The sequence below is a fragment of the Rhopalosiphum padi genome, chromosome 4 (genome assembly GCF_020882245.1).
Source record: "Rhopalosiphum padi isolate XX-2018 chromosome 4, ASM2088224v1, whole genome shotgun sequence".
NCBI lineage: Eukaryota > Metazoa > Arthropoda > Insecta > Hemiptera > Aphididae > Rhopalosiphum > Rhopalosiphum padi.
Window position 1 is genome coordinate 11,607,290 of NC_083600.1, and position 14,021 is coordinate 11,621,310.

At 34.1% G+C, this 14,021-nt stretch overlaps 2 protein-coding genes across 2 annotated transcripts in view; one reads left to right on the top strand and one right to left on the bottom strand.

Annotated features, from left to right (window-relative positions):
- The window catches only part of LOC132929160 (gamma-2-syntrophin), a 42,788-nt gene that overhangs the window by 15,122 nt on the left and 13,645 nt on the right, over positions 1–14,021 (top strand). The window lies entirely within an intron of this gene.
- LOC132930425 (hairy/enhancer-of-split related with YRPW motif protein-like) lies at positions 458–5,322 on the bottom strand. Its single transcript, XM_060996296.1, has 3 exons — positions 4,652–5,322; positions 4,200–4,420; positions 458–1,849 (listed from the first exon to the last, which is right to left on the bottom strand). The coding sequence occupies exons 1-3, from the start codon at positions 4,882–4,884 to the stop codon at positions 1,047–1,049; spliced, it is 1,257 nt and encodes a 418-aa protein (XP_060852279.1). The 5' UTR covers positions 4,885–5,322; the 3' UTR covers positions 458–1,046.

The following is a 14,021-nucleotide window of genomic DNA, read 5'->3' on the forward strand; positions in this document are numbered from 1 at the left end:
TATGTATTATATATATGCACGTCAACGCGTAGTATGGTTTTTATTTTCAAACGAGCCCAGCTAATCCTCTCTTTATGAAATATTATTGAAAACAGAATCGAACACAATAGTTGTATATATTTTTTAATGCTTGGTGTGTAACAACCCGCCTTATTCGAAGTAATCAAAGCAGTTATAAATATATATATATATATATATATATATAATATTCTATATACTGATTCGATCTCTGTGATGTATACTACTGCTGTATAATGTGATATACGATCATCTTGATTCTCAATAGCTAATGACGTCATAGTGTTCGTCATATAAACTGTTAGTTTATTGTTTTTTAATGAAAATAAAAAATGTAAAGCTGTGATTCAAAATACTTACCAGTTATTTACCACGACTACGTGTTGTATAATATAATATTAAGTACAAGACGTGATAATGATTCATAAATAAACAGTAATTTGATTTAAAAAAATATATGTATTGTATTTTTATGTAAATTATACAAAACAATACGTTAACAAATAATTTTTTGTCATATCGTACAAAATATAATCATTATAAATATCATTAATAAAAATAAAAGTATAGGATTATCGTACGTGTCCAAAATACGTACAACTCTCTGTGTATTAAAAGACTCTTAAAATATACAAAAAATAAAAATAAAAATATACATAAAACTTAAAAAAAAAATGTCACTCGTCGATTGCATTTCCCCACAACGCGTTAATTATTCAATGATACAATATGTTTATATGATGAATAGGGAACACCAAACAATAACGCGCGGAGTCGGCCGATATATTTATATCCGATGCAATTGCGAGTAATTACAATATTATTGCTATGTATTATGTATAAGTACAAAAAACGAAAATGGCTTTGGTTAGGGTCGTTGACTAGAATACGGTTCACGATAATAATTAGGTAATAATTCACAGTAAAAAAATTCAAGAGAAAAAACTCTCATTGGGTTGTCATACACTATAGTGCGTATGCCACTTATTGTCAATAAGTACTAACGATATGAGCGAAGTAAACGCTATTTAGTACGCCACTTCGGCGCCCCAAGGCCTATATGGTTTCATCTGCGCGGAAACGGACGAATCGGGTTGGTACTGCTGTTGTTGTTGGTGATGGTGCTGTTGGTGCATGGCTGCATCGTCGTGATAGCTCGACGGCGGCTGCGGTGGCGGTTGAACGGGTTGCAAGTTGTGCAATTGGTTGCCGGCACCGCCGCCGTGCTGGTGTTGGTGCTGGTAGTCGTCGCGACCGCGATGATGGTGCTGCTGTTCGTGTTGTCGCTGCTGTTGGTGATGGTGGTGGTGATGGTGATAGTCCGCCGGGACGGACGACAGGGTGGTGAGGCCGGCTGCGTCCGCTTCGGCCGCAGATTTGATGCCGTCCGCGGCCGTCGCTGACGTCTCGTAATTGTTGTTGTTGTGGCTGGGCGGCGGCGGCGGCGGGGGAAGGGTCAGCGACGGCGGTTGCTGTTGTTGTTGGTGAGGTGATGTCGTCGACGGGTAATGGTGCACCGGCGGAATAGTCGCCGGTGGTGGCGGCGGTGGCGGTGGCGGTGCCCCAACGTGATGACCACCGTACCAACCTGGGGGCGGCGGCGGTGGTGGCGCGTTGTGGTGTGCAGCAGCGGCCGGTGACTTCGCCGCATACTCGCGTTGTGCAGCAAAGTACTGTAAGTGCGACAGTAGACGCTCGCGCAGCGGATCCCGACCATTCATGCCTTCCACCGACTCCAAGTACCTGGCCACCTCGTTGGCGCATTCCCTGAACCCGATGTTGTGGTAGTCCATCGCGTACTTGGACGGATCGTAAGCCAACGTGTCTAAACCTGCACGAGAAAAAAAAACAAACCATGTTATTAATTATTATTATATTTAATGATTCGCTATTTTATCTTTTTTTCAAAAATTAAAGTTCTGAAGTTTAAAATCATTAGTAGGTAGATACTAGCGTATTATTTATACGATTTTATACATATTTTACAAAGTTATAATAACTATACTTATTATTTAAATATACATGACGTATTTTATTGAACTTATTATTGATTGTATATTATATGTATATATTTTATGATAAACTTGGTACAAACAGTGCAGGAACTTTATTTCCAACAACGTGCACGACTAGCCTATATTATTACTACATATGTATTATACTACCTAACCATATCCGCTATTAAATTGTTTTTATAAATTATTATTAAAAATTGAATTACAATAAACCGCAATATGACCCACAACCACCCATTCAAAAAAACTTAGTTAAACTTCCCACCACTAATTGTAATTTAATTGAGTGTGAACAAACAATTTTTATGCACGATCACAGGTTTATAGCTTATCTGGCTATATTCTTGCAGTTTTCGAAACTAAACGTTTAACTTTATTTTTTGAAAATTACACGTCTAATAAATACGATTATTTTTAAACATCGTTTATAAAATTTAAATTATCACGTATATGTAATTTTAAGGTAGTTTTTTTAGACATCATATTTACGTAACTCCTGTATAAAATGATACTTACAAGGTTACTTAAATGTATTTAATTTTTGGAACACAGGACAATGCTAAACTATTATAAATATCTTATTTTATATCATATTATATTTGTTTAAAAATTGTAATCGGGTAATAGGTACTCCCACGATTACGTTCACGGCCGATTTACGAGTTTGCGGGTAATAATGGTAATAATAGTAATAATAATAATAACAAACAATAAATCGCTGTGTGATCGGTGGTGTTTGCGTATAAATATACACGCGCGCGGGGGCTGCCGTCTAAAGTACGACGATGCTCGTCAAAACGGCAGTGGTTGGTGGCGAATCGTGGGAAAAGGGTGGCGCCGATTTGCGACCGACGAGGGGCAGCTGACACGGAATCACGTTCTCACGGTAATGTGTATATATGGTATATAATCTGTCCGTATTACCACCCCCTTTGGGATATCGCGATTTAATTTTGATCAATAAATTAAAAAAAATAAATAAATACAAGTAAGTGAGTTAACAATATACGCGGACACAAGCCAAAATCGGGATAAGTCTTAATTCACACGGTCGAAAACACCTGATTGCCGCGCGTGTGGCGTGTCTATTTAACACAAAAGCGTGACAAGATCGCGTGGAATAAGAATAATGAAAAGTATTTTCATATAATAATATAATCTATCTATTACCTATTGACTTACAATTTCCACTGAAATATCTTTTACACGTATATATATATTGCATAATACATTGACCCATATACTTAGTACTCATTGATAATATCTAGATCGGTATTAATTAACTAAGTCGACATATTTTAATCTAGTCGTTAAATCCAAACCAAACGTATAGACGAAAAGAAGGTTTTTTTGTGAAAAAATAATATCATTAAAACGCAGTTGTCCATGGTCACGACGTGTGACACCGTCATCGTTGCGTATTATAATGGTGATAAAATGTATTATTACGGTTGTATGCCGCGCGTGTTCCACTACGGCGGGCACTTGTCGCCGAGGAACAGGATATGTCGAGTTAATAGACTGAATACTTATTTACATCGTACGTACTACGTACTACTCGAGTCCTATAACCCTTTGCCGGCGGTAAGTAGTTATGCATGTACACCTTTTGTTTAATATTATGCTACTACGACGGGAAGTCGGCAAGAGGCAGGTGTACTGGTGTAATAGTGGCGTATAACGCAGTCAACGACGAAGACGACCACTGCTTAAATATAATTTAACGTACTCGCGCAACGACAAATCATAAATGGGATATACGACCGGAAAATTAGACAAAAACCTCAATAATATAGTATCGTACTACGATTATTTTATTTCAAACATTAACGATACGAACGACTGGACGCCAGCCTTTATATATAATATATACATTATAGTAATGTAATTACATTATTATTATTAAGTTATTAAAAAATGATAAAGAAATAAATGCTTATTTATATTATTGCATAAAAATATGTAACCTATATATGACTTTATAGTAAATCCATCGAGGTTGAATAAAAAGACTTGAATAGTTTAAAAAAATCGAGGTAGTAAACCAAAATGCTTTACGAGTTCGTGAGTTAAGTCTATTATAACTTTGATAAATATATATATATTAAATATACCTACTAATATTATATAATTACAACAAATATCGTTTGTAAGCAAGCGATTTACCTTTTGCGTGAATCATTTTCAAATGATCGACCGTGAGCTGTAAGATTTCGGCCTTTTCCAGTTTGGCTGAACCCTGTTTTTCGTACGCCGTGGGCACAAGCCGTCTGAGTTCGGATAGACTGGTGTTGATGCGGTCACGACGTCTTTTTTCGATAATGCCCCGGCGTTTTTTCCGGGTAAGCATATGAGGCGTGTCGGTTCCATCTCCGGGTGAAGAACAACTATAGGAAAATTGAAAAGAAAAGTGTAAGTAAAATAATTTAAGAATAAGTCAAAAAATGTGGAAATAATTTTTTTTTTAAACAAAATTTCCGTGTCGCAATAATCTCATATCATATTAAGATCAGAAGTAAAATTTGAAAAAATATAAAAATCTAAGTTACCGCGGGGTTTGAAAACAGGCGTGCGTGTTACAAGTATATATATATATAGATATATATAGGTGTACTTACTGGTCTTTGCTGGACTCCTCAGAAAACGCATCGTCGCAATCGTCGCTCTCGTTGAAATGTCTTTTGACGCCTTGCTGATGGTGTCGAGAAGTCGGCGGCGGCGCGGGCATCGAACTCCACGGTCCGTAGCCCCAGTGTGGGGGCTCGGCGGTAGCGGCAGCTGTGGTCGGCGGTTGGTACGATGCGACGGAATCCGGATGATGAGCCGGACCGCCCCCGCGGGGCACCACCATGCGCCACAAGTTGACGGCGGCCGGGTCGCAGTAGCCCAAATAATCGTTGGGCCGTGCGTCCGGGTACGCGACGGCAGCGGCGGCTGCGACGGACCGCAGGTCATGGTGGTGATGGTTGTGGTTAGCCACTTTGGCGGTTGGATTTAAAAAATATGAAGAAAAAATAAATAACCGCCCGGTAAGTGCAGTTATCGACGGCGGGTGGAAGGGGTCACGTGCTACGGTCCCTTGTTTGCGGTTTTATCTTTAAGGAAACGGTCTCGTCGCGGACCACTTGTTGTCGCGGCGGCGGTGCGCAGTGTGTGTGTATATTATATTAAATACGCGGGCGAACGTGTGCGCGACGTGTACGACGTGAGCCGGACGACTGCCGTGGCGCGTGGACGACCGGCGGCCGTACGTCGGGCGAACGCCGTCCGGACGCCCCACGCCGCGACGACGGCCACCCCCCACCACCGAAATAAAAAAAATCAAATAGAGTCGAAAACCGGAAGGGCGTCCCTTCTCACTCGCGTACCGTGGTACGACCATCCGGTTCCGAGTGCGCGCGCGCGTACGTATGTGGGTGTGCGTATACGGTAATAATATTATACACGCACACGCGACACCGCGACGTTATCGCGCCGGCGAGTGTGTGCGCGTCGTATATATGTATTTTGTATAAACGGTCCACACGTCTTCGCCGTCGCCGCCCCGCCGTTATCGCGCGGCCGGACAAAACGTCCGACGACGTCCGTCGCGCGGCGATGTAAGTGTGTGCAAATCGCCGGCGGGCACGTGATCAGCCCGAGTCCGACACTTATTATTATTATTTTGTATTAATAGGTGTGATGTATACTGATGTGTGGCGGTCGACCGCGCACGTTATTATATTATATTACAAGCGGACTCGTGGCGCTTTTAAAAACGTATAATAATAATATTTTAAATGCCAACTACTGTCTACTGGTGCAGACGGTGTTGTCATTAAACGTCGTCGTTTTCGTCGCAGTGGTCGCACGTGCGATCCGCTAATATGGTTAGGTTATTGACTTCGATTTAACGATTTGTTATAATAAGAGATACCGTTGACACACGTAATATAGTCTGCGGAACCGCAGTGAGCCAGTGAGATTTGCGTGCGATTCGAGTGTTGATTCGTTATTGGTGCATTCGATTCATTTCGAATAGCGTTTATTTTAAATAACCTATACGATGTGGCGGAACGTCGATCGAAACCGTTTGACGGTTAAAAATCAAAAAGGTCCTTCTTATATTATTGTCATTAGAAGTATATATCGTCGAAATCGTGAATTGTCCAAACGAAATGCCAAACTTTAAAATCTCCGGAATTTTTATTTTTACGAAAAATCCGACATGTTTATTCTTGGTAAATTATAGATTGCTCGCCGTCTCTATTATTTATGAAAGCTCGTATCACGCGACAGTCGCGGCGACACGCAGCCATCCGTTGTGCGAAGTCGAAAGAGACGCGCGAGTATATTATATACTTGATTTTGTTACGAATATTTGATATTCGATTTTCACTTTTACAGCGGAGTTGGGTATACGACCGTATAGTAGACTTTTAGATACCTAACTATTATTAAAACTGCAATCGTGATAGCGTTTATTGGTTATGGCCGGTATGGGATAATATACCATTCGTTTAGCGATCGAACGCTGAAAGTCGCTTTCTATGACATTTTTCAACATTATTTCATGTGCGATTCGGTATTTCGTCTGTAATTTAAGTACTTTAAACTATTTGATAACGTCCTTTTAATATTCGCTCCACTAATAGTGGGTATGTAATATTTGAATTTTAAGTTTTAAATGTTTATAGCTTTTATTGATGTCACACACATATTATTATATGTTTAAAATATTTTTATTCGTTGTATAGTACTATTAGTACTTCAATGATGGTATCGAAGTATACGTAATACGTGAATAGTCCTATAAACCAAACATTTTCAATTTAATTTAAATGAAAATTAAATTTAAAGGTTCGGCAACATCCCATAGGTGATAGGAACTATAGTAGGTACAAGTAAAAGTACTAGTAAAAGTACGTCATAACATAGTATATTTATATTAGGTATAAATAATTCACCCTCGCTTTATCGAATTGCCGTGTATACATCGTTCATTATAATTTATATAAGTAACAATAATAAATGCTTTTACCGTTGTACACTGTACACGTGTAGTGTAATATACGTTTACAACGTACCTACCACGTCTAATAAGGGACGATATACAGTATACTTATCGGATATCGTTGAAAAAAATGCAACATAACGTACTTATAAAATATACATCCTAAAGTGGTTTTTGCAGCGTCGACCCCACGCAGTTATATTATAATTTATAATAATACAGAATAAATTTATATACTATAATGCATACATATAAGTATATAAAAGTATAAAACACACACATATAATATATAATGTATTATATATATGGTGTACTCAATCGGTTAAAACATGTCAGTTTATCGGTATAACTCTGGTGCACCTGTGAATTTATTCAATTCGGTCTGTTGGCCACAGTTTATACACCGCACGTTCGTAATGTGTACAACAAACAACGCTAATTATTATACTCACGTGATAATAATATTAAACCGTTTTATAGTCATAGCATAGTATTTAATGTTTTTCTGTCCGTTTTCGGTATCGAGACGACTTCGATTTGCTGGTTATCGAATCCGGTAAACATGCCAACGCGTATAAAATTTATAATTTAAGTAAAAGTTGAGACGATATTGAGAAAAGTTTTTGGGCTTGGTAACGTGATATGGGATACGGAGAGTAGGCTGAACGAGTAGAGTGGTCGCGGAGGCGGCCGATATGTATCGAGTATAAATAATATATATATATACACATACACACGTCATCCCACGCAAGTACGGTTTGGATTCGATATCTTTCGTCAAAGTTTTTCAATCGTGGCGCACAAAGTTTAAGTATATACACACCTTTGGTTCCACCTCTGCAATCAAACGCGTCGTTCGCGTACGTGTGCCGACCTATATTTACCAAACGGAATCTTAAACATTAAAATATACAATCGTCAATCGGCTGCGATAATATAATAATAATACTGCAACTTGCAAGATCGAATACGAATAAAACTATCAATGTCACAAAACGGGCGTTCTATCAAAAGTCACTATAAATAAGTCACTTTTTGTGCCATTTTGGGAGCATACACAAAATATAATTTAAGGTGATTTTTAATGGGTTTGTCATTGTCATTGTTGACATTTTTGCCGAGTATGGAATTTCATATTGATCATCGCCCATCGATATAATACCATATTAATATTTGTCTAGTTTTAAAATTATGCTTTCGCTAACATCGTATCATATAATCCTCAATTTTGATTACTATTTTTTCATTATTATTAACCCTTTTAATATTTGTGTAAAATATAGAATTGTATTTCTATATTTTCGATCAGATAAAAATATCCGCCATCCAAATAATGTTCGCGTTATATCCAACGTAATACATTTATATAATATATATTTATTACGGTCAGTGAGCTTTGATAATTTATATTTTACGATTTCCATATAGCTCACGCCATACGGTGAGCCATATACGATCGTTCGGGTGTCTGGTAAATAATATTATAAACGTTGTTTTGTTTCCAATACTCGAGTATTACACTCGTGTGTAATAAATAACAATTCTAATAATTTGTTAGTTATAAATGTTATAATATAGTTTTATTATTATGTCTTGTAATAGTACACTACTCAGTACTTAACGAAATTATATAACGTAGTCGGTTATATTATGTAGGTTGTATCACTTGTATCTGTTTTGGCACATACCAATAAACGGTAGGTACAATTAACGGGATTTTCGTTGATTTTTTGGTTGATTAATGATTAGACATTCTTAAAAACTGTGTATAAATGACGATGCATAAAAATTGTTATTCAATATAAAAAAAAAAATTATGATGCGTGAACATTTCCATATCTTTAAAATGTGTATGAAATATGATTCAATATAAAATCTTGATTGTACTATAAATTGATACTTGTTTGATGTTTTAATTTATTTTATATAGGTACTTAATACCATTAAATTCATTTTTAACGCATCCATTAGAGTGACCTATATAGGTATTTAATGATGAGTAGGGCTAGGATTTCTATGCAGTAAAAAATTGTAAAATATGAATTTATTATTTACCAAAATATGCAAAAACAATATTTTTTTTAAATATTAGTATATATTATTATTTATTACATAAATATTTGCTTATATTATTACTTATTAGTTATTGTTATTACATATAATAATATTTTAATATGTGAACGATCGGTGATTAGATCGAAGAATAGATTTATATTAGTTGAAATTCCATATTCCACATCACACGATGTTGTTGGAGTATATTATTTAAAAGACGCGATTTGTCCCGGATTATTCGCCGTTTATAATGCTACACATTTTTAGAAATGTTTTGAATCCCTATTCTTTTTTAGTACTAAGTCCATTTTAGTTTAGATAGGTACATATATAGTATATTTACGACAACTCGACAAATAACCCAATAATATTATAGACGTTCATTAAATAAATACCATTTAAAACTAACAAGATTCTCAAAAATGTATATATTTATATGCAATTATATAGGTAATGCATTATATTGAAAATATGCAAAAAAAAAAATAATTGTTCTATTTATTCGAGAATGAGCCAAATCGTGGACATATCTGACAACCAATCAATTTGGACATAAGGGAAAAAATATGCAAATGTATAGAAATTCTAGCTCTAATGATGAGATACATTTGACAGTCGACATCTATATATTATATACAACAGAATGCCAAAGCGAGGATACACTGTTGTATCATAAGTCGAGAAAAGCTTATTTTTTAAATGATTATATTAATTTTGAATTTAATTTGAAATATTGAAATATTAATAATAATATTAAATTATAATATGTAATTTATCCAGGAATATTATCAATAAACCGTTATATTTTCAGTTTTTTTGCTGTACATTTACTACATTTTAGATAAAATCATACAACTCGTAAAAATAGACCGGTGCCAGTGCGACGGCATACCATACTAACATATTATATTGAAATATTTTATTTAAGAATAATATAGTATTACATACATTTAATTATAAAAATAGTTTTAAAATGTATTCAATTAAACTTAAGTTATTATTATATATATGTAGTTTTATCATTTTAACGTTGAAAACTTTTTAAAACCAGATAAAAAAAAAAACTTACAAAACAGTTTTCATTTTACCGTAAAAGTGAGTAAATTTATATAAGCACCTATAAACTTTAGAAGTTTAAACACGAAATATAAATTAATTTCAGCCTTTCAAATAGCGTAATATTAAATAATTTTTTTAGAACGTTCGTCACGTACGTATTTTTTTAAAATTATTATAAATAATTTACTGCTACGATTAAATGTACCTAACACCCTTGCCTAATTATCTCCAAGAATTGATTTAATATTTCAATCAGAACATTCAAAATAATATAGTATTATAAATTTATAAATGAAAAAACACATTATTATCTCACTTAGGATAGATTTTAATATCATTGTAGTATTTAATAGATCGTTGCATCATCCGTTTAATATTGTATAATAGTACTTCTGTTAATAACTCTTACCTAGAATTACATCAAACATCTAAATAATTGTGAATGAGTAAAGTGTATTTATATGTCGTATCTTCATATCTTTATATTTAAGATAATATATTATAGGCTTATGTTATTTACTCATTTATATTAGTATATGCGTACTAATATCCAACTAGTATGTGTATATACTATATTTTGTTAATGAAGTATGGACATTTTTCAATTCGAATACTTAACAATTCGCGGCTAACTAATTTTTTATTGTGCAAGTCTAAATTATACATATATTTCAATAAAAATTGATTAATAATAATAATTTTCTTAATAAAGATGTAGATATTATGTTGGATATATTGAATTCAAAATTTTATTTACAGAATAGTACATGCTGGCCGCTGGGTGGATTTTATTAAAATATAACGCTCATGTCTGTTTTATATACCTGCTGTATAGTATAAATCATAAATATATATAAGCCCACACTGGCTAGTGGCCACATTCTGTAGCTTAGCTAACATTTATATAAATAATTATTACATTAAAATATGATAAATTAAATTTTAAGCTGACGGCAAACAAATTTTAATAAAATTGCAGCGTTGTAGCCTTGTAGGTATTATTATTTAAAATTATAAATTATAAAATTGTTGATTTAACTACTGTTTTGAACTGTTTGATGTTGATTGATCACTTAAATAATTGATATCGAAAACATTTTTAGAACTATTAGAATCTACCAGAGGAAAATAGTTATTTTATTTTGAACAATATTTATTTGTTATAGATCAATTCAATATTCCAATAAAAATAAATCTATTAAAACATTTGAGGTCCTTAAAAAAACTATAGATGTCAGCTTATGATAATGGCTTGTTTTTTCATTATTATGTAGTGTACATTGTACATATACAATATACATACTACATATACATATTATGATATAATATGTTAATAATTAATATTAAGGCATTTATCCATCATATATTTTCCATCGTATTTTTTTATATTCCTATGTATTTATTATAATATTTAATAAAAAAAATATTTACTATTTATATATTATGTATAATTTTAAAAAGGTATGTACCTATAAAAAAAAATTATGTTAGAAAATTTAAAATAGGTATTTATTTTTGTTTGAATTCTGCTGTTGATCGCAGCATTTGCAGTGAATCGTTCCATTTTATTTAAAGCTTCGAAAAGTTCATCATTACTCCCTGGTTTGTTCTCGATAAGTAATATTAATAAAACTAGAAACTTCGAGTTATTCACAAAAATATTCGAGTTAAATAAGAATTTTTCGCATTATTTAAATAGGAAATTTAGGGACCGAGGAAAAAATTCGAGGTATCGACGAATTCGAGTTAAAGAAGTTCGAGAACCAAGTTCGACTGTAAATAATAATAAATTAAATAATAACGTCTATTAGCATTCAATTATTATGCTATTATAAACGCATTACTTTGTGGTGTAATTTATTTTTTACTCCAATATTTTATTGCTTATATTGGCTTTTTAATTACTTAATAATTCGAATGAAATATGTATGCAATAGTAATAATTAACATTTAGGGTTCGGGCTTGATATATAATCGTAGACCGTAGACTATAGTATAATATTTATAACTCAACCTACCAGTTTGGTCTTTGGGTGTATGCTATGTTTAATAAATTATGGTTGTATTCGCGTTTATTAAAATACACTTTTTTACTATACATATTACATATAGATAAAAAATTACATTTAGTGTAATATAATATAATTACACATTATATTAATAGGTATATAAAATTAGATTTTAATTTAATTTCCTAATGGTATTACTATTTATGAAGTAATTTATCTTCAATATTTTTATTCACACAATATATTTACTCAAAAAAAGCATTTAATTTATTATAATTTATTTCAACTTACAGGATTAACATATTTTGGACAGCAGTACACAATTATCAAACAGCAGTGGCTTGTAGATATAAAGTTAAACCGTCCGCCGTTCGTGTTTAATTCGTTTTGTCTTAAAAATTAAACCGTACATTGATGTTGAACTCCGTGAATTACGATTACTATACCTATTATTATACAATATGATAAAGAGCGCGTGTCTTGCGGTTTAACCACGTGCAGCAGAGACGATTTGCGCGCGTGCCGAGTGGCATGTCCGCCTATTTTATACTCCTCACAACGTCTAGCACGCGTATCGTCTCATTCACATAATCATCAAATTAAAATCTAATTATCTTTTTTCAATGGAACGATATAAATAATTATATCTATAGAATGTAAGAAATCGCTCGTCTGCATAATAATCACATAAAATATATTTTATACCATCAAATATACTAGTACATATAAACATTTTACGTGTTCACATACAGTCATCTGCTATATAAGTATATAACCCTCAATATTGTATAGAAGGTACGTATACAGGGTTGGTCGGGGGGTTCACGCCCCCCCCCACGATATAATTTTTTATTATGTTGCGGCACAATTTGTATTGCTATATTTTGTAAACCCCCCCCCCACCGAAATTTTTTTAATATATGTGCCTGTTGTATAGGTACACTAGACAGTTTTAAAGTATATAATAATATATTGTGTAGAACATTATTATCAGTTTTATTTTATAAGATTCGCGTACTGGTATTACTATACCTACAATTATTTTTTTTTTACGAGTAGGTGCCTATTAATGACATCGCAGGTAATTTTTTTTTCAAAAAGAAACAAATTTACATATATTGTGTATTATACGATTATTATTTATAAGTATATCTGAAAGGAAAATGCACGAGACAATAATATCGCACCTGACTATTTTACTTATATATTTAATTACGGCTATATGCGCGTGCATAATATAATATGTTGTCAACGCGTGTAATCATGTAATATCGCCGTGTTCAGTGGCGACCGACAGAGGCTTTTATTGTAAACATCGCATCGCTACAATCAGGCACACGTCGGACACGCGCCCGTATACGATATAATATATTATAATATGTGCGAGGTGGATCAGGTATTGTAGATTTTACAAAAGGTGTACACAAACACGCAAATACACAATTCTATACTCATCGTTAGACGGCGAACAACAATACGAGTAAATCGTAAGTACGACATTTTTACGCGCGCGCGCATGTGTATACGCACACGAGATTAAGTCCGATGTTTGTAATTATATAATAGTTGTGTGGGCGCGGCGGGTGGATGGGTAAAAGTGGCGATATATAAGGGTACGCCGCGCAAAGGGGTGTGTGAGAGAAGTTCCGGACACGATTTCCCACGAACTCTTCGCCGGAGAAAATGCTTTCGGGGTGAGAGACCGTTCCCGTCTATATACGACCGCGGCACACATATACGTACACGAGCGCGCGTATATATACATCACACACGCACGCAAAACCATTGTGTTCGATCGCCGCCTACGGTCACACGCCAAAACCACCCCTTCGACCTCACATGTATATACAGTGCGCACATTTACTATATATA

Excerpts from the sequence above, each read along its gene's own strand:
- LOC132930425 (XM_060996296.1), bottom strand. The coding sequence starts at position 4,884 with ATGGTGGTGCCCCGCGGGGGCGGTCCGGCTCATCATCCGGATTCCGTC. Across the intron at positions 4,421-4,651 it reads GAGGAGTCCAGCAAAGACCA|TTGTTCTTCACCCGGAGATG; the intron begins GTAAGTACACCT and ends ATTTTCCTATAG. Across the intron at positions 1,850-4,199 it reads GAAAATGATTCACGCAAAAG|GTTTAGACACGTTGGCTTAC; the intron begins GTAAATCGCTTG and ends TTTCTCGTGCAG.